General features: G+C 42.8%; 1 protein-coding gene across 2 annotated transcripts; it reads left to right on the forward strand.

Moving 5' to 3' along the window:
* Window positions 1-5,598: 5,598 nt before the first annotated feature.
* LOC133128393 (elongation of very long chain fatty acids protein 4-like) lies at window positions 5,599-13,145 on the forward strand. Of its 2 annotated transcripts, XM_061241856.1 has the most exons (8): window positions 5,599-5,809; window positions 6,929-7,040; window positions 7,391-7,480; window positions 7,992-8,179; window positions 8,376-8,456; window positions 10,155-10,326; window positions 11,419-11,546; window positions 11,751-13,145. In XM_061241856.1, the coding sequence occupies exons 3-8, from the start codon at window positions 7,414-7,416 to the stop codon at window positions 12,045-12,047; spliced, it is 933 nt and encodes a 310-aa protein (XP_061097840.1). In that variant the 5' UTR covers window positions 5,599-5,809; window positions 6,929-7,040; window positions 7,391-7,413; the 3' UTR covers window positions 12,048-13,145. The 2 variants fall into 2 exon arrangements, with proteins under 2 accessions (XP_061097840.1, XP_061097839.1); XM_061241855.1 differs by lacking the exon at window positions 6,929-7,040.
* The last annotated feature ends 8,517 nt before the right edge of the window (window positions 13,146-21,662 follow it).

The following is a 21,662-nucleotide window of genomic DNA, read 5'->3' on the forward strand; positions in this document are numbered from 1 at the left end:
CAACGGGTCGTCCTGTCTACCATCGTGAGGAGGTAGGTGAAACCTTGAGAAGAGGGCAGTGGTCCCACTAGGTCGACATTAACGTGGTCAAATCTCCTCTCGGGAACCGTGAAAGGCTCGAAAGGGGCTTTAGTGTGCTGGTGCACTTTGGCGCATTGACAGGCCACACACTCGTCAACCCACTGTTTCACATCTTTCTTAAGACCTTGCCACGCAAACTTCTGAGAGACTAATCTTACGGATGGCTTCCTGCCGGGGTGGGAAAGGTTGTGCACCGCCTTGGAAACAGCTCGTCTCCAGCTTGTAGGGACCAAAGGACGAGGTTGGCCGGTGGAGGTGTCGCACAACACCTGTGCGTCTGAGTCGCCGACCTTGACACTTTCAAGGCGTAATCCAGTATCTGTAGATTTAAGGGCTTGTAATCCAACGTCAGAAACCTGATCCGCGGCCATGCAGAGGTAATCCAGGCCCAGCTGAACAGTCCCAACTACTGCCTTGGAGAGGCAGTCCGCGACCAAGTTGGTCTTGCCAGCGATGTGTTGGATGTCCGTGGTGTACTCAGAAATGTACGAAAGCTGTCGTTGCTGGCAGGCGGACCATGGCTCTGCCACCTTGGACATGGCGAATGTGAGTGGTTTGTGATCCACGAATGCCGTAAACTTACAACCTTCCACCACGAACCGGAAGTGGCGGACCGCCAACCAAAGGGCCAGGAGCTCTCTATCGAAAGCGCTGTATTTGCGCTCCCTGGGGGTCAACTGCCGGCTGAAAAAGGCGAGTGGCTGCCAAGCACCATTAACCCACTGTTCATGCACAGCTCCAACGGCATAGTCCGATGCGTCGGTAGTGATGGCGACAGGGGCTTTGAGCGACGGGTGAGCCAACATAGCAGCCTGGCTTAGGGCTGCCTTGGTGGCATGGAAAGCGGCCTCTCTCTCGGCCGTCCAGTCAATGGCCTGGTTGGGAGACTTCCCTTTTAAGGCTTCATATAATGGATGCATGGTGTGGGCCGCCTGGCGGATGAAACGGTGATAAAACGTCACCATCCCCAGAAACTCTCGGAGCGCCCGGGCTGTGGGCGGCCGTGGGAAAGCGGAGACAGCCTCCACCTTCGCTGGGAGGGGGGCTGCCCCGTCTTTGTCGATGATATGTCCGAGGAAGCGGTTGGAGGATAACCCGAACAGACACTTTGTCGGGTTGATGATCAAACCGTGTTGGCTGAGTCTCGTGAAAAGCTCCCGGAGATGCAGCATGTGCTCCTCTTCTGAGGTGCTGCCGACGAGGATGTCGTCCAAGTAGACGAAAATGAAAGGCATGTCTCTGAGCACTGAATCCATCAGCCGCTGAAAGGATTGAGCTGCATTTTTAAGTCCGAACGGCATACGTAGGAATTCGAACAAACCAAAAGGTGTGATCACCGCTGTTTTGGGGACGTCTGAAGGACGCACTGGGACTTGGTGAAAACGCGCTTCCCAGCCAAGTGCGCGGAGAAGTCCTGAATGTGGGGGACTGGATAACGGTCAGGAGTGGTAGCGTCATTGAGGCGGCGGTAGTCACCGCATGGTCGCCACCCACCGTCGGGTTTTGGGACGATGTGGAGGGGCGAGGCCCAGGGGCTGTCCGAGCGGCGAATGATGCCTAGGCGCTCCATGTTGGTAAACTCAGCTTTAGCAACCGCTAACCTGTCCGGGTTGAGCCGCCGGGCTCTAGCATAGACAGGTGGTCCTTCAGTTACCACGTGGTGCTCCACTCCGTGTTTGGCGGTGGCGGCGGAAAAAGTGGGCTGTGTCAGGCTGGGAAACTCGCCGAGCAGGCGCTGATATTTGTCACTTCCTGATAGTGAACCTGAAAGACATCTACTAACAGTCCGTGAGCGCACAAGAAATCAGCACCGAGGAGGGGAAAAGAAATGTCCGCCGTGACAAAACGCCATGTAAACCGCTGACCTCCAAAACACAAGTCTACTGTCTTCGTTCCGTAGGTGCGGATAGGGGCGCCATTAGCGGATGACAAGCACGGGCCATTTTCTCCCCCGGCGGTGTCGCTCACCGTCGCTGGTAGGACACTCCTCTGAGCGCCGGTGTCGCAGAGGAACTTGCGCCCGGAGAGGGTGTCTCTGATAAACAACAATCGGCTTGATACGCCTCCGGCGTTTCCTGCCGACTTGTAACTACACGGGGGGTAGCATCTCCTTGCCTTCGCGCCGAAACGCTTGTGGAGAGAACACATGCCTGTGTCTGTACGGCTGTTAGAGGCTACAGGCTCCCTGCTGGCTAGCATATCTCTGGCCGGGGTTTCGTAACCACGTGTCGGGGCCATTACTTCCGGGTCAGACCGCTGTGTGGCAAAAAAAAAAAACGATCGGCCTCTTCAGCTAACTTACGGGGATCCGTAATGGTCGTGTTAGCTAACGCCGTCTGTACATGTGGCGGCATGCTCTGAAGGAATATCTCAATGAACAAGAAACATGGTTCCTCCTTACCTAGCCACCCCAGCAGCCTCTCCATGTGGACGAATGGCTTGTCGTCCCCAAGGCTCTTGACTGAGAGCAGACGCCGGGCTCGCTCAGACCGCGACAGTTCGAAAGTCCTGAGGAGGTGAGCCTTAAACGCCGTGTACTTGTCATGTTCAGGAGGGGACGTAATAAATCCAACTGTCCTGGCCGCGGTGGAGCTGCCAAGCGCCGCGACAATGTGAAAGTAGCGCGCGTCATCCTCAACAATGGCGCGGATGGCAAACTGAGCCTCAGCCTGCGCGAACCACCCTGCCGCTGACGACTCCCAGAACTCCGGCAATCTCAAAAAATTGACGTTGTTCGCCATGTTCACTTCGGTCTCGGAGACTTCTACGAGACCTACGTCGGGGTCACCAATGAAGCGCCGAAGAATGGGAGTCAGAGGCGGAGTATGCAGGTTAATTGTTTTCTTTACTATGGAACTTGTCAGTTAACAGGCAGAGCAAAACTGGTTAGAACAAGCATGCGATCATGTATATATCCACCTGGTTCCGCAGCTTATTTCAGTCCGTGCGGAACACTTATCACACACACACAAGGTTCCGTAGGTGAAGTATGTCACGTCACTACAATACAACCAATGAATTGTTTTGCCATAAATGGTCAGATGTATCTCTTTCCAGGGCAGCAAAATTATATAGATTTTTTTCTAAGTTTATTATGAAAATTGATTGTTGAAATTTCATTAATATTCCCTGGGATGAAGTACAGTAACCGATTCATCTGTCCACTGGATTGATACATTTCATGGGAGAGTGAATTTTGAAATTTGAATCCCGAACCTCAATATTTGACATTTTTCCTAACTTGGCTTTAGTCCAGATAAGTTTGAAAAGTCATCAAGGTCTTTAGCAAGGCTTTGTTGAGATGTATTATGAGAGCTCAGTAAGAAATTTTAATCATCAGTGTATATTGAAATTCTTGTATTTAAACCTTGTATTTCTAAGATTTCAGTTTTTGAAATACATTTGCAAAAACATGTTTTATATTTGTCATTATGGGTTACTGAGTGTAAAAAAAAAGTCATTTAAAATTAAATCTACAACAGAAAAAAGTGAAGGGGTCTGAATGCTTTCTGAAGCCAATGTATACCTGGCATGATGCTCTTCAAGTGCCATGTACTGAATTAAATGGCGATTATGGCACAGTTTGCCATTCCATGATTCCAAATTCCCAAAGTAGAATGCAGAGAATCGATGGAACCTGAATTAAGGGGTTCCAACCCAGGGACAAAATTAAGGGGTCCTTATTTTTAATTAAGGAGTATTGCATGCTTTCAGGGGCAAATTAAGTGGCAATTAAGTAGTGCCAATGAATGAGATAATCTACTCTCCAACCAACCATTCCATTATATTACATTATTGGCATTTTGCAGACTCTCTTATCCAGAGCGGCGTGCAGTTGATTAGACTAGGCAGGAGACAATCCTCCCCTGGAGCAATGCAGGGTTAAGGGCCTTGCTCAAAGGCCCAACGGCTGTGCAGATCTTATTGTAGCTACACTGGGATTCGAACCACCAACCTTGCCTGTCCCAGTCATTTATCTTAACGACTACGTTAAGGCTGCCCTAAAGGCCAACCATGTTTTAAAACATAATAATTGTGCAAAAGCATATAATGACGCGATGTTGCCTGTTGAAATTACAAACCCAGAATGCAAACACATTAGTTGCACTTCGCAAGCCTACTCAGCTCTGAACGAGAATCGCAAGTGGTCGTTCGCCAGTAGGGGGGGTCCTATGCATTTTGGCCTGACTGAATCAAGTGAACGAAGTGAGTCGAACAAATCGAAAGTAAAAAGTAAAAAGAATCGCTTGATTCGTTCAAAGAAAGAGTTATGCACGAATAAAAATTGCATATAGCCAGGCTAGCTGATTAACTAGCTACAATTGTGCAGAAGCATGAGGAGGATGAGAAAAATCTTAAAAAATCATCCCACTATGAATAAAACTCCTTCATAAAATTTGATAACACCAACAATTTTATTAAGCATATAAATGCACGTTTATCATTGCACTCTAAGTAACTTCTATGCATAATTATAACACCCATTTATAATCAATAAGATACGCGTTTGATATCATTGTAACATATATGCATTTATATCAATTGTGTCAAGCATAAATTATATTTTAGGCTGAGTGTAAAATATTGTTCTCAAAGGCCAATCGTAGAAACTTGATTTTTCTGCTCAAGAATATTGAAGTACAGAAGAATATTTGAAACATCTCCGACCCTCCCCTCCATGACTTTCCTCCTTCGGGAAGGGCTCCTTCGAAATCATGTTCATTCCACCCCTCAAGTGTAGATAGATCACAAAATGATAACTTCATATGAATTACATGTTTTACACATTTGCACAAACACATGTCCAAATGGCAAGATGTTCAGCTTATCGTATCGTTCCTGTGTGAGGGAAAGGGGACAGACACACTGGATTTAAAGCAGACATGAAAAACCAAGAAAAAAGATACAACACAGTAATATTCAAAGACGGTTCTATTCAAATGCACGATGAAAATTTTAATCTGAAGAGTACTGACATTATTTTACCTGTTACATTGCATTGTATATTGTAGGAGTAGAGGACTTGTGGTCCCATTCATCCTCATTTATATACATTAAAAAAATATATATATATTTATATATTCCAGTCCAAATGTAAAGTTACAAAATACAGCCCGTAGATTTCGTCTGTCCGTAGCACTGGCATAGAAGGACCAACAAAAATTTACGCAGAAGCTCTGTAGAACTGAGTCACTATTAGCTCTGTAGCATTGCTAAGGGAGGGTATTAAACAGGTTGAAAAAAAAGAATAGCTTATGAACTGTCTAAAGGTGCTCAAAGTGGCCCGCCAAACAACAAGGTTGTTTCACAAAGTGGCATGTTATGACTAACAGCGTGTTAGTCGCTCGTTTATGGGTGACTATATTTCAGTAACGCGTCATGACATATTTAACTGCACTTGAACGAGGGTCTCACCCCCAAAGCTGATCACGGAAATAAGCTGGGAGTTTTCGGTCTTGTCTGTCGGTCATCATTATCCGCATGCGCAGTCCACCATCCCTGCTCCGCTATTCAGGGGATTGGAAGGGGTACAGCAGCACTGAGCACCCTGGAGAGCCGCCCGTGTATCTTTTTTTTTTAGATTTTGTTTGCCTTTCTTATTTTGCCAAAATCGTGGCTAATGCCGAACTAAATAAAAAGTATTCTGCAGCTTTGTAGCAAGACAGAGCAAGTTCATTTTACATGACCTCGCACTGAGTGTCACTAAGAAGATTTCAATCACCATAGGGTAAGAACAAGCGTCTTGCAGTTGCATTTGCTTTTTATTGGTTATGTTAGTCGCTCAGTATATTGTTATGTAAATTATCACAAATCACTAGAAAGTGTATATGCGTTCATGTATATTGAGCTCATTTGGAACATCTTTTGAGCCACATCCGAGTTTAATCTCTTGTGCACGCGCAGCTCCCTGGTATATCATCTGTCTTGCGTTGTATTTGTTTCACTTAACAAAGCTCAAGTTACTCCAGTGAAATATCTGTTCGGTCTCGTGCTACAATTGTCCTAAAATTTCCCTTTTGTGAGGCGCATCGCCCGGTTAACTGTATCTGGTAGCATACTGGGGCTATCTATGTAAGTTTATTCAGTATCCGGCTGGTTGTCAAGACATGTGCTCTAACTGTTCGTGACTATTTGGGCGGAGATACATTTTTACTGACAGCTAAAACAGATCTTATATTTTCGCCTGCTCTTTATGATATAATAAAACTGCTGTAACTTGTGGTTTAGCACTATTATTTATTATCTGCACATAATGAGCATTTCAATATAGGTCGTGAAATATTTGCATTTAAGCTCGTTGATCTGTTGGAATTAAGCCTCTTGACAACTCCGCGAGAAACCTGCTGACACACGCGCCTTTGGCTTTTGTGTGCAACGGAAACCCGTGCACAGCCGGTCTGGCTTTCTGTTTGTAACATAAGTTTGTTTTAAGATAACTCGCGCTCTCTGTATTTATTCTAAAATTAGAAGCGCATGTGTTACCGAGAGAACGGCTTAATTGTAGGCTATTAAACACTATAAAAAATAAAATCAATTTTTCATGTGTATAGAAAAAGTATAATTAATATTTGATTAGCATTATTTTTCTTCCTGGGGGCTGGGGGTGGTACAGATTTTGTGAATGGTGGTATTATGTAGCAATAATACATTAAAGCAGACATAAGGCTTGTATATTTGCATAAGGCTTGTATATTTGCAATTAAATAAAGAAAAACTGTACTATGCTGAAAACACGTATACATTAGCTAAATATTCTGTTAAAAGACCTGTGTGTGTTTTGGGGGAATATGTGTGTCTCTGTGTCACTTGTTCTATGTAACTAATTATTTAATATTTGAACACTCAGACTGGCCATTGTCTATGCCAGTGGTTCCCAGCCTTATTCCTGGAGATCCACCAGGAACACTAATTGGAATAAAAACCAACTGGACGGTAGATCTCCAGGTGCATTGACAAGGGTAACCACTGGTCTATGCAACTCAATAAAATGATTATTTTGATGTAGGACTATTCATCCAAATTTCAGAGAATATATCGAATTTTATAGTTCTGCTTATGTCATTTAAAGAGAAACATTTGAAATAGATGTGTGTATTTAAGTGTCCGTGTTAATAAAGCTGGTGCATTTGAGCAAATTGCATCCCAATTACAGATTTAATTTGTGTTTCAGACACCACTTGAACCTGTGCTGGAGGGCACTCTGTAGTTCTTTTAACATGTGTGTGCATGCGCACATGTATAAATTAATTTGACTTGTTTCAAAAGTGGCATATGGCAATGGCTAAATGCTTTTCATGTTTATTTGCAGGAAAAACAAGACAAAGCTGAAATATGGAGATTGTAACCCATTTCGTAAATGACTCAATAGAGTTTTATAAATGGAGCCTTAGCATAGCAGGTAAAGTTATTTATGTTTTCTTCATTAGGAAAGTGTATTGACAGCATGTACGGAATGTGTCGATATGTTAACACATGGAATTCTTAATATCGAAGCATGTGGGGCTGCCAAAGGCCTTACCCAATTGCTAGCAGATGAAAACGTTATCATTGCCTGATATTTGCTAATGCTAGACTGAAACCTCTTGTTTGGTGGCCCAGATAAGAATAAACCATATCAACATCACATTACACTTCACTTTCAGATTTATTGACATAATGCAGCTGCAGTCTGCAGAATTTTCAGCCCGGTGATCCTTAGTTTTATCCCACTGACCTGAAGCCATTTAATTAGAAAGCAGTAGAATGGGATAAACCGCTTAAAATGTGATGTGTGTTTCATTTTTTAACTAATCCAATTTTAACACATTTTTTAATTCATATTTGAACTAGATATTCCTAATTTTGTGCTTCACTTCTGTCTCAGTGTTGGCTGTGTTCATGCATGTGTGTGTGTTTCTCTGTCCCCACAGATAAGCGTGTGGAGAAATGGCCTCTGATGGAGTCCCCTTTCCCTACATTGGCCATCAGTGTTCTCTACCTGCTCTTCCTCTGGCTGGGGCCCAAGTACATGCAGCACAGAGAGCCTTTCCAACTGAGGAAGACCCTGATCGTCTACAATTTCAGCATGGTCGTGCTCAACTTCTACATCTGGAAAGAGGTGCGTTTTTCTCAAAAAAAGACTGTGCATGGCTGGGACCTTATGGTTAAAAAGAACAGACCAGGTTGCCATTCACCTTTGACCTAATATTGTCATCATCAAAATGATTAGAAACAGTCATGCAAGAATGCAAATGGCACGTGCATCATTTCAATTTATTTAGAGTTTATTAGTAAACTCTCTCTCTCTCTCTCAGCTCTACCTTGGCTCTCGGGCAGCTGGTTACAGTTTCCGTTGTCAACCAGTTAACTACTCCAATGATGTGAATGAAGTGAGGGTGAGTATTTCCTCTAAATCCCAGATCAAAACTGCTACATCCCGAGGAGAAAAACCTAAATAATGTAGTCCAGCCAATGATTTTTTAATGGAACTAGCCTTCTGGAAAAGTCCATGGATGGCATGCAGGATGAAATCTGAGGAGAAACCAGACTCAAGGGGTGAGCATGCACTCCAGTGCTTCTGGGGTGCTTGTGTGCTAAGGGTTAGATAAAACTGAACAGCTGTCTGCATTTGGAGGAGGGGTGCTGTGGGAAATTATGAAAGCGGCTCCTTGTTCAAATTGGAAATGGAGGAAAGGAAATCTTTCTCAAATAGTGACTCATCCTTTGGCATTAGACAAACAGTACACAGGCAAACTGCATAGTCTTTCAAACTTTCTGATGAAGTTCAGCTTAGCGAGCACAGTCGCAACTTTGATCGTCTCATTGGAATAAACAGGGAATGGCAGCTGGATCATTGAAATAAACGGGGAATGGGAGCAGGATCACTGCATTGAATGGGGAATGGGAGCAGGATCACTGGAATAAACGGGGAATGGGAGCAGGGTCATTGGCATGAACAGCGAATGGGAGAACGATCATTGGAATAAACAAGGAATGGGAGCAGGATCCCTGAAATAAACAGGGAATGGGAGCAGGATCATTGGTATAAACAGGGAATGGGAGCAAGATCATTGGAATAAACAGGGAATGGGAGCAGAACATTGAAATGAACAGGGAATGGGAGCATAACATTGAAATGAACAGGGAATGAGAGCAGGATCACTAGAATGAATGGGAAGTACACGCTCCAGCGGGCGTGAAAAGAGGGAACGGCTGAAGGAGGGACTCTCCGGCCCTGAGGCTGGGAAGAGGCCTCCCTGCTAATTAGCAGCTTTTCGGTAAGCGGCTTGAGAGTTCCATTTTGCGAGGGTTTATATGATCACTCCTGACCTCCTTACAGACAAGGCAAGGTTGAACCGCTTTCAATCTGCTCCCCACCCAGGCACAGGCAGAAGAGTGAGCCGGGGTCGGAGCGGGGCTACCACAAAACCCCCTGAGCAGATTGTGCCCAGCCTGACTGCCGAAGTCTAGGAGGCAGTTTCCTTTACACAGTCATTATTAACAGTTTAATTTTAATGACCGCAAATATAAAACAGCTGTGCCCATGTTTTATATATTATTCTGTAAGTCAAAAACAAAAAAATGTTGTTGCGCTCTGTAAACACAAGAAACTAAGTAGTACTGCAGGTGCGTGCGGCAAACATTAGCATTTTCCCCTTTGTCCTATTCTGTAAGTCAGCCATTTGTTTGTATGTTTATGTGTGTGCTTGTTAGAAGGAGAGAGGGAGAGGCAGACTGCTGCCTTTCTAAATGACAGAAGATGGAATCAGCATTTACACTGATGTAGGTTTCCGTTTCTCCAGAGAACAGGGTTTGGGTTACGATTTAGGGATGTGGGTTATTATCACTTACAAGGGCAGTGTGGATCCAATCCGCTGTTAGCATATGATTAACTCACAGGTAATTTTTCTCTAAGGCTCTGTCCATAATGTTTTGTTTGAACTGGAGGCTATCCTTCACTCTGAACAGCCAAACACAACACCAGTGAACCAACACTCAGAAGTTATTTGAGCCTTCTTCTTCAGTGGCCATTTGAAGGGTAGATGAAATATTTAACAGGGATTAATTGGAATGAGTGGATCTCTCTTTGACAGATAGCGGCAGCTCTCTGGTGGTACTACATCTCAAAAGGTGTGGAGTACCTGGACACGGTTTTCTTCATCCTGCGGAAGAAGTTCAACCAGGTCAGCTTCCTGCATGTGTACCACCATTGTACCATGTTCATCCTTTGGTGGATTGGGATCAAGTGGGTTGCAGGAGGACAGTGTGAGTACCAAAAACACGTGGACCTCATGTTTTACCTGACCTGCTTGCTATTCTGGGGGTTCAGGTCTGGTGTTTGCTCTTCTGCTACTCTGTAAAGCATTGTTGTGACAGTCAAAGCACAATACAAATAAAATTGAATTGAATTGAATTGAATTGGCGATGCAGGATGAGGTAAGGGAAAGGTCATAGCAGTGTGTATACCCTACCCATGCAGGCAGGGAAGGATCAGTGGAACAACCCTCCCCCAAAGGCGAAGCAAAGAGGGGTCAATAGTTTCTTTTTATATCACTTCAGTTTTCGTGTATGTTTTAGATATGGACACTAACAGATACTAACAGATACTAACAGAGGGCATTCAGGGGTTTATGGGTAAAGCAGGGCTCTCAAACTCCAGCCCTGCTGGTTTTTGTGATTTCCTTTCAATCAGCAGCCAATTTAGGCCTTTGAAACAAGGCATACAGACTATTTAGCTAAAAAGTGAAAGAATAGGCACTTAAGTGCAATAGCCTATCAAAAACCTATTGACATACTGCAGCTGCCCTGTAGGATTTTGAGCAGTTTGAGATCCTTGGGTTAAAGCATGGAACTTTGTATGGCAATGTTATGTTCACTGGCCATATATAAGAACAAATTAATTTTCTAGCATTGACTGACAATTGTTAAAGTAAAAATAAGTATTAATTTTGTGTCAGCTCCTCTTCCCTTCTCTAGTTCTCCAGCAACACAAGCTCTTGACTCCCATGAATCTGTGTAGTAATATTGATTTAGGAAGCTGTTCCACATTTCCGTTTAAAAATTATATTCAATGGTTCCAAACAAAAATTAGCTTAACCTTAATCTCATTTGTCGAGGTCTTCTTGCAACAACACTGGCAACATTTGTTTTCATCATTGAATTCTGTAATGAAAGCCTTGTGTGTAAGGCTGAATGCTACTGTAGGTTTGTGGGTATTGAAATTGTGACCATGTCCTGCAATCATGTCCTGTGGCCAGTCAGGTAGACTGACCCTGTGGTGGATTTTTGTGAGGGCTGTTCAGTGTGACAATGCACTGTGGTAGGGTGTACTCAGTGTGGACCCTTCTCTTCCTGCAGCCTTATTTGGTGCACACATCAATGCTGCTATCCATGTCGTCATGTACCTGTACTATGCTCTGGCTGCCTTCGGACCCAAGATCCAGAAATACCTTTGGTGGAAAAAATACCTGACCATCATCCAAATGGTAAGAGAACCATTTGGCCATGTAGATAGTAATTTCCCTCTAGAGCAATTACACGCAGTCAAGTAGATTGCAGTCCTTGAATAAAGACATATCTGCATGGTCATGTGGAATACAACCTGAACCTAAATTCTCTCCTGGGCTGTTTGTTTCAGGAGATGTTGGGGAATGTTACTTGTTTAAAGGTGCATCTGGCTCGTTTTTCAGATCCAGTTCCATGTGACGATCGGACACGCCGCCCACTCCCTCTACATTGACTGTGACTTCCCCCAGTGGATGCACTGGGCTCTGATTGGCTACGCCGTCACCTTTATCATCCTCTTTGCCAACTTCTACTACCAAACCTACCGCCGCCACCCACGAAAGGAGGGCACCCCCAAGAGTGGCAAGGCCATTACCAACGGCGACTCCGTGGTAACCAACGGCTTGAGCAAGGCGGAGGAGAAGCAGGCAGCGGCAGAAAATGGGAAAACACAGAAGAAGGGGCGGGCAAAGCATGACTAGAAGCGGGTCAGCCTCGCTATGGACACCTGAATTGCAGATTTTGGAGTCAGGGGAGGAAAGCAGAAAAAGGGCGTGGTCAGATGCCAGGCCTCTGAAGGTTGTTTGTCAGTGTGACTGTGACCAACTTTTGTGGAAGAGCGGGTGCAGTGGGGATTAGGGTTCACACAGGACATTACACAAATTATGAGCAAACAGGTCTATTTAAGGGAAATCCAAGCTCCCTCTTCTTACAGTGCAGGATTGGGAAAGCACTGTAAAGAGACAGGAGCCATGGCACCCACAAACCTCCTCCCCTCAAAACCATGCTTTCAAGCAACAAGATACATCTTTAACCAAAGATTCATTTTCCACGTTGGATTTTTTTGTATGTATCCTCACATTGTACGTTTTTAAGCGGTTGAAAGTTGTTTGCTCATGGAAGCCCACTAAAGAGAGGTGTGAGAGAGATGAGTCATGAGTTTACACACCCTGAAAGAGCATTCCATCAAAAGATAACCACCGCTATTGGTCAACACTCCTGAGCTGTGATGTCAGTAGGACTGACCAGAACCCTGCCTTGCAGAGAGTATCTGATACCGAATCTCAACATATGAGCGGGCCTGTCCTGGGTCTAGGTCTGATTGTCAGTGGGTTTCTTTCTGCAATCACAGGCCATGGAAGCGTATTGAGGCATTGTGTAGGACCCATTACAACTACTCATGAGAATGAAACTTGATGTTTATTGAGACTTGTGTGGCTGCTACCATGCTAACTAACTCATTAGCCTTTTCTGGGTGAGTTAGGTACCTCTTAAAACTGTATAAACACAGGTGGAGAGGCACCACCTGGCATTTGTACAGTTCGCTCATTGTTGACTTCTGTGTTCAACATATAGACCTATACCATAACCTTTCTGAGAGTGTGCATATATTTCCCTTACAATAAAAAGTGATCTGATAACAAAAAATAAATAACAGATGAAATACAATTTAATATTCCTAGGTTGTTATTGTTAATATTTGATACAAAAATGCTTTTTATGCCAAGCTGTATGTATTTGTTCTTCTGAATCTATGATGGAAGGGAGATGAAATTGATAAAAAGAATACTGTGAACGTTTTAGATGTTTGTTCTGCTTATTGCTGTAGTCTTCACCATTGGAGGCATTGACTCAGCAAGTATTTGGTGCATGTCCATGCCTTGTTAGCCGTACAGTTTTGTAATGTATTATACAAATATTTCAGTTTGAGCAGATCCATGCTTTGTACTTTTACTGCATTAGAAATCATGGTTATTTCTTGGAATCACAGTAATTAGAGCAGTATCTGTGATTGAGTATTGAGGATGCTGGGAAGTTTTTTGACCATCTCAGAAAAGAGTGGTAAGTGTCCAAAAATGTGAATAGAACCCTCCATTTAATCTTGGACGCTTACCTTGAGCCATAAGGAAAGCTCCATTGTGGAAATCATTCATGATGAGTGGGAGGTCTAGTATGCCTGCATCTTCTCAGGGAAGTGTAATCAATCGGTAACTTTCACTCCCATTCAACCTGCTTCATTCATGCATAAATTATATTTACATGTGAGGTTGAGCATGTTTGAATATGACCCTACTCAGTTGGATTTCAGCAAGAGGAAATTTCCAGAAGCAAAAATGAGTGCAACAGTTTGGAGAGCTTTAGTGTGGAGCAGACACTGAAATATCAGAGGTGAGTTACTTTTCATTTAGCATCCCCGTTCTGCCTAATAGAGGGACAGCGAAACCTGTCACACTAGGTAACCTAGTATGTAGTGTTTCCGGAAAGGTCTGTAAGGTCTGGTAATGGTACAGTAATGCATACAGCACAGAACCCACCATATGAAGGAGCTGAACAGATGCTGACCACAGCCCATCAGCAGGGTTCCCTTCCCATTCAGTGCAATTGTGTCATTTTATTTCTGCCATATTTAATTCCCTTTGTCTTGTGTTTAGATACAAATCATTTTGTAAATATGTATAATCAACTCAGCTAAAGCAGAAAATCCAGGTCAATGAAAGGAAAATTAGTTCAGTGTAAATAGGGTTTTTTTTTTTCACAAAGCACAGCTGACTAGTACCAACACAGCTGAAATAAATCTTATGGCAGTACTCCAAAGCCAGGTGCCTGTCATTTACACCATAACCAGTGAATGTGTCTTAATAAATGAATGAGCGCTGAAATCATTATTGAAATTGAGTAACCATAAATGGCTGAAAATGAAATGAACTTTTACATATTAAGGTGAAACAGTCATGGGAGGATCTCAAACCCAGGTCTTCAAAAGAGTATTCAAAAAAACCTTGTTCCAGCACAGGAGTCATTCGGTAACTGGACCAGGTCATAGAGAGCTTTGCGTTTAATCTGGCTGAGCAGCAATAGCACATCTCTAGGGTATCTGATCCTTTGCTGGGTGTACGGTTAGACTGTGTGGTTAAACTCTCATCTTTTCCGTTTATTAGACCAATATGTGGTCAATATAAACATGTTAACCGGGGAGGCGCTTGCCAAAATCCAAAATGATCCTACCTTACTTTTCTTGCCCCCATCCCCATTCCACTGCCTTCCTGCCGCTGAACATTAGAAAAGGCCACAGTCTTACAATCTAGAACTGCAAAGCTCAGCAATACAGCATTGTTTTTCACACTGACAGCAAACTAATTTCCAGAGGATTATGAAACAAAATGCTGCAAAACTATTTTCTTGAAATAAAGGACAGAACTGAATCGATTTCAACATTTAAATTCATTATAGTGGTTTTGTTATATAGGCTAAGGGAAAAATGTGTCATATTGCAGGCACTGGGAAAAGCGCTAAAATGTGTGAAACAAGACAAATCATAAAATGGAAGTGAAATACAAATATATTTGCAATATTAATTCCTTCCATCTGTCACAAGTGAAGAATTCAGCATGCTTCTCCCTTCCCCTGCTCTTTCCACAGTGAATACTTGAAATGTATTCACATTTTTACTGTGACCTGCCCCCCTTGGTGTACAGTTGTGAGGGTCTGAGCTCTCTTGCGCTTTGGCAGCGGCAGACAGATTGGCCTGAGCTCAGGCCTAAATTGGCTTTCTGGTAAAAGAGCTTATGCCTGCATCATGCTGGTCATTTACAGAAGAATTGAGGTCGTGGTGGATGGAAAGAGCCTGCTGTAATTTTCCATCCTGTTTCACACATGCTATAGGCCTGCAGTCGAGAACCACAAATTACTTAGCCCACGGTCCGAAAAAAGACATTTAAAAGGGTTTGTTTATTTGGCTCAAATTTGCGCAATTATAGCCAACTGCTGGAAACATTTTAATGCAGGCCTAAATTTTCGTGAAATAAAAAATGTAATTGACCTTGGGAGAGAAGCACAACACTCGTTTAACACAAATAAAAATGATAATGTGAAAGTTTGGCTGATATAAGGACGTGACGAGGCGGAGACACAGTTGGAGTTGTTCGTTCGTGATTCTGTTTCTTTACATGAATGTTTTATAGCTGCCTTGCTGCAACTGGCAATTGTTGCACACGCGTTTAGTTGCCTATGTGTAACTGATAGGCTATTTATTTTCCTGTTCCCATTTCATAATAAAAATACTCCACCTTTTGCCAGCTGTTTCATGTGTTCATACAGAAGAAAGTTATAAAAAGGTTGATTCTAGGTGTGGAGTTTGCCCATTGCTACTGTCATGATGATATAAATAAATTGAGTAGAGACATAGCCAAAGCATTGGGTGTGTCAAAAAAACTGTTTGATCCATTGTTCAGAAGCAAGATCCCACTGGTGAGTTCAGCAATAGCAAATTACTTGGTAGACCATGGAAGACCACTGTAGTGGATGAACCCCTTCTCAACTATTGAACAAATCAAGAACATTCTACACATAGATATGTGTCAAAGACTACACCGGCATAGAGTTCCCCATAAGATGCAAACCACTGGTAAGGAAGAGTATAGGGGTGGCCTATAGCCTAGTGCTAAGGTGCTTGATTGGGACCAAGATGGTTGGTGGTTCAAGCCCGTATGTAGTCACAATAAGGTCAATGCAGCTGTTGAGCCTTTGAGCAAGGCCTTAACCCCACTGCTCCAGGGGGATTTGCCCCTGATTAGTCTAGTCAGTGGTCGAGTGTTTGCAAAAAAAGTATTATGGACAGATGAGACCAGTTTTAACCTGTGTGGAGGTTGGAGATCATGATCCATGGAACTCTTCATGATACAAAGCACCCTCCCTCATGTGAAATATGACACATGGTGGGGGGTACAGTAGTGGTATGGCTTCGGCATATATGGCTGCCACTGGAACAGGCTACCTTGCCTTGCACTTGTATTCATCAGCAGCAGAGTGAATTCTGAAGTGTGCAGAAACAACTGCTCAAATCAAACCAAATTCCTCAATCCTCATTGGACAGCCCTTCGCCTTGGAGTAGGACAGTGACCCCAAACAGACTCCTAAAGCAACCAAGGAGGTAGACTCCAGGTAGTCACTGATTGCAAAGGATTTGCAGCCAAGTAATAAAAATGACTTCATTTCAGATGTTAATTTGTGCAATTGCTTTGCTCCCCTATATAAAGAGGGCTGTAAATCCTACAATCGTCAGCAGATATGGATGTACATACGCTCAACTTAACCTCATATTAATTATTTTATTTGAATTCTGATATGTTGGATTACATAGCCACAATGACAAAAATTGTGTCTCTGCCTAAATACTGACTGACTAACTGTAAATGCATGCAAAATGTATGAAAATTATAGTGTAAATTGTATCATAAGTTCATTATATTATGTTTTTGTATGTCACATGTAACATTTTCTTTCATTCTAGATGATATACAGTGTTATAGCAGTATATGTGATATATTTTCAGGAATTAAATTAAATGTAATACAAATGCATGTAAGTTTGCATGTTGTAAATGTAATTAATTTTTGGTGTTCCACCCACCCTACCTCACGTCCACTGCATTCTGTTACCCCCAATCCCTCCTGACCTCCCTTTCCCATGTGTTCTGTTTCTACTTTATGCTACCCTAATCTCTCTTGCACCTTCACCTATACTTACTCCATTCATTAACACACATTCAGGAAGCCGTGTGAAATTCTCACAGACAGTTTTCAGGAGGCATCTAGCCATATCCAGCACTGAGCATTCTCCTGCTCCCCTTGACTCCCCTCTGAGGCACCAGTGCTGACAGTGCTTCAGTCCTGACGGTTCTCCGACCTGGGGATTTTATATATCACATGTAATTATGAACCAGTACTTCTGCATGCGAGCAATGCGCATGGGACTACACACAGGGTACTCTGTGTTGACCTAATGAGTAAAGGTGGTGTAGAGGACATGTGGTCTGGTGAGTCAAGGTCTGTACCCTTGAGACAGTCATGATTATATCCTCTGAGACTGTAATAGGATTGCACAAGTCCAGGGTTTACCCTCAGGCCCAATTAGTACAGCTCAGCAACTACCAGGACAGAAGCACATAGGAATATACTGTACGCATGCAGACAAATATATGCACTGTACTGCTCATACTATGTGCTGGGCATTTATTGTGATTGGCACATATAGTACTAGTGTATGTAAATATACACCAGTGCACACGTATTTCATATGCAATGACATACAGCACTGTGTACACAGTTACTGTACACACATGAACACACAAACACGGCACTGTAGATACTGCACATGCACACGTAGCACTGTACAACCACTTACAGTACAACACTGCACATTTCTGTACGCACACCCACACCACAAAACACATTGAGGGAGATCTCTTAGGATAATGCAGTCCACTTGAATATGTGGATTATTCTGAAAGGGATGTTGAAGTGGATATAGCCAGGAAAGCTACAGCGGAGAGCACAGCCAATTAGCTGGAAGTAGGTGGATCCTCTGAGGCTATGATACAGATCACAGCCAATCACCTGTCACTCACCATGACATCATAATAGCTTTGTGTACAGGGAGTGTGGGACTGCGAACAGTGCACCCACTTACCCCTGGGGCCATTAAAGGCTGTGTTGAAAACAGTATACTTGGCAGACGACTTTTCAATGAAAATCTGCCTGAAATTTAGTATGAGTAGTATGCGGTTTTGAACATAGCCACTGTCGCTGATACACTTTAAGAAAGGCTGGGACAGAACAGGGAACTGCTAGGTGGAATGATGCCCCACGCCCCCCCACCCCCTTATGCCTGTCAGAGAAATTACAAGAGAATGATAGAAAGGAAAGAAGTGCCAGAACAAGCAGGGGCATGTGACTACTGGATGTCAATTTGAATGCATTTCTATGGGTTTTAGACTTCAGTTGTCAGGTTTCAGAACAACGGAACCAGTAGCGAGCTCAAAGTATTCCAATATAGGCCTTTATTGGTAATCGGGCAGGCTCCCTAATATTTATTGATGATGTAACTTGTGATGGTAGGAACAAGATGAATTCAGAAGTCTACAAAAACATTCTGTCTGCCAACTTACGGAGAAATGCGTCCAAAATAATTGGGAGGAATTTCATCACGCAGCAAGACAATGACCCAAAACACACTACCAACACAACAAAGGAATTCATTAGGGCGAACAAGTGGAGTGTTTACAGCAGCCAAGTCAATCGGAAGCATGCATTTCACCTCCTGAAGAGGAGTTTGAAGGGGAAACCCCCTTCAAGTAAAAGCCTGGAAAAGCATCATAAAAGAAGAATTCAACAGTTTGGTGAGGACAATGGGTTGCAGGCTTGATGCAGTTATTGCAAGTAAGGGATATGCTACCAAATATTAAGTGTTATTTACTTTCATTTACTTAAATACTCTCTGTTCCAATACTTTTGCTCACCTAAAAATGGATAGTCTGATACCAAATGCATTATGTCCTAAGTGGTTAACACATCTATGTGTAAAGACCAAGAAATAAAAGCTGAAATTCTGAAATCTTGTCTCGTGTTCATCATTTTATCTCAACCCCAAATGTATTCAGTGTATTGCAAAAACAAAGGAATTGGCCTTGCTGTTCCAATACTTTTAGAGGGGACTGTATATTCAGTATTTCATCATTAAAATCCAATGTGTACTCAGCCAACTATACTGAGCCAAAACTACACAAAGTACACCTATCTAGTCCCAGGTAGGACCCCGTAGGACCCTGCCTCCAGAACAGCCTGAATTCTTCAGAGTCAACAAGGTACTGGAAACATTCCTTAGACATGTTAGTACATAGAACGTATAAATACGTCATATGCAAAACCCTTGAGTAGGATTTATTACTTTTGGAGATATTACAGGAAAAGACATAATACAGGTTGGTGTCATAAGGTACAGTGACACTTATACTTAACAAATATTCTTTCAGAATCAAATCTTTTCAGATATATTTAAAGTTTGCAATAAAAGTTTTGGTGATATTTAGAAAAAAATGGGAACATGTTGTTCTAAGAACAAAGCTTTGTGTACTGCAAATTCAAAATAGCTTATTACCCAGATGGAAGAACTTTTCAGCTGCAAGGGCTGGGAAGCTTGACAGGATGACTTCAGAGTCCTAACTGGAATCCAATGGCAATGAAAAATCCAAGGGAAGACTTGAGAGTTTCTGTCAATCAGCATCAACATAACTTCACCTCTTGAAAAATTGGATATTTTGGGGCATCACATGCCTAATTTTCAAAGCTCAAAAACTGCAGTCTGTCCATTTTCAGTATTTTGATTTCTCCTTGATACCTACCAACACAACAAAATAAGAAAATTGGAGATGGGGCATGGTGCAAGTTGGTTTAAGTGCTTTTAAATAGAATGTGTTGTGATTGGCAAGTGCACAGGTACAGTTTGGATATTTTCCAATTTCAGGAAAATGCTGCGTTGTGCACTGAACTGCATTCATTTGACTTAAAATACCAAACTAATAATGATTCAATTTTTTGGATTATTATATTTTACAAATACTTTGGGAGCCTCCTGGCTCCTTACCCCTAGCTCCTTCAAGGAGCATTTAACGGGTTGGAATGTTCTTAAATATGGAGGACCTTGACCAATTTCGGGTCAGTTGAGGACCAATGAGACAAGGGGCTCTTTCCTGTCACTTATTTTTAACTCTTTGTTTCCTTTATTTGAATTCACTGCAACTCCACAAATTGGAGGATGCAAGGAAAGGAAGCAAGGAAAGGATGCGAGCATGAAGGAATGTAGGAAGTGTGTATTAGACAAATAAAATATTGTTAAAGCCATGTGCTCGGGTTCCCTTGCTCAAGAATCCTTTGCAAGCCTCCTAGCTCCTCTCACTGCAGCTCCTTCAAGGAATATTTAGAGTCGACTGAGTCAGTTGAGGACCAAGAAGACAAAGACGGATAAAAGAATCAATTGGAACGAGCCTGCTGTCACTTATGCGCTTCCCGTGGTTATCACAACAGCTGAATCTACACCCTCCACTGGCATGGAGTGTCACTAAATGAACAGCTTGAAGCTGCAATGAGTATACACACATTTGTATGCGGTGCCATGTACGGCTGTGGTTCAATGATGGCTTATTTATTTGCCTTTTTAACAAGTAGGCTATGTATGCAGCTTCAGGCCTTAATAAATTAATTTTTCATCCTCATGATCACTGTTTCCTCTGTAGTCCTGTGAACCTGAAATCTTTAAGGACATTCCAATCCATGAAATGCTCCTTGGAGGAGTGAGGAGGCTCCCTGAGGATGCTTCAGTGAGGATACGAGTGCAGCTTTTGCAGAAGTCTTTTTCAGAACACGTGACATGCAAATGATCCACCTGCGGCTCCACCTCTGCCACAGCTGTAATTGACGTCACTTCAAACTGACACTGCCTGACACATGTTGCCTCGATTCCTCTGTCCTCGTATCTCATCCTAGCATCTTTTCCTTAGGTGGAGCTAAGGTGTGAGGAAGAGATAGCAAGAAAAAGATGCAAGGAGTAAAAATGAGATTTGAATGAACCCTTATTAAGTCAGGCCCAAATATATTAGATTTCTTGAAATATTCCATGTTTTGCACGAGGGGGCAGTCTATATATTTCTGAGAGTGACATGAAGGCAGTCTGGAGACAAAATTAAGAGATAAATTCAAGCCTGCGTAGGCTGAATGGCCTATTCTCATCATTAGACTTATGTTCTTATGTAAAACATTTTGTACCATTTACCTTTGGTGGCAGCTTTAGATTAAAAAAAATTAAAAAGCAAGGGTGATTATTCAAACAAACTCATTAGAGTGTTAATATGAACTGACACTGGTAGTGGTTAAGATTATTACTGGGATGTTTGTATGAACAGACACTGCCAGAATCATCAGGATGTTTGTGGGAAGATGGTTTTTATACAGTTTGCGCAGATACACTGGTAGGGCACCTGTAGAAAAAATAAAACAGAAATAGAAAACTATCAGATGGTTTATACATATAGACAAATGTTCTTATATTTTCACACTGACATTGTGATTGTGCAAACAGATGCATTATTTGACTGGAACTCATGCATGGGGCAAACACAGTTGCACTAATATGTGTACTCAGGCCTAAATCCTCAGGAGTCACTGTATACATACAGAAAGAGCTCTGTGTCCCCCACAAGCATCTGTCCATAGCTGCATCTGTTGTGAGCATTCTCATCCTGGCCCCTAGATAGCACTGTTCCC

Source organism: Conger conger, chromosome 5, assembly GCF_963514075.1.
Source record: "Conger conger chromosome 5, fConCon1.1, whole genome shotgun sequence".
Lineage (NCBI taxonomy): Eukaryota > Metazoa > Chordata > Actinopteri > Anguilliformes > Congridae > Conger > Conger conger.

Coding starts and splice junctions, on each gene's coding strand:
- LOC133128393 (XM_061241856.1), top strand. CDS start 7,414: ATGGAGATTGTAACCCATTTCGTAAATGACTCAATAGAGTTTTATAAA. Junction 7,481..7,991: donor ATGGAGCCTTAGCATAGCAG/GTAAAGTTATTT, acceptor CTGTCCCCACAG/ATAAGCGTGTGGAGAAATGG. Junction 11,547..11,750: donor ACCTGACCATCATCCAAATG/GTAAGAGAACCA, acceptor CTCGTTTTTCAG/ATCCAGTTCCATGTGACGAT.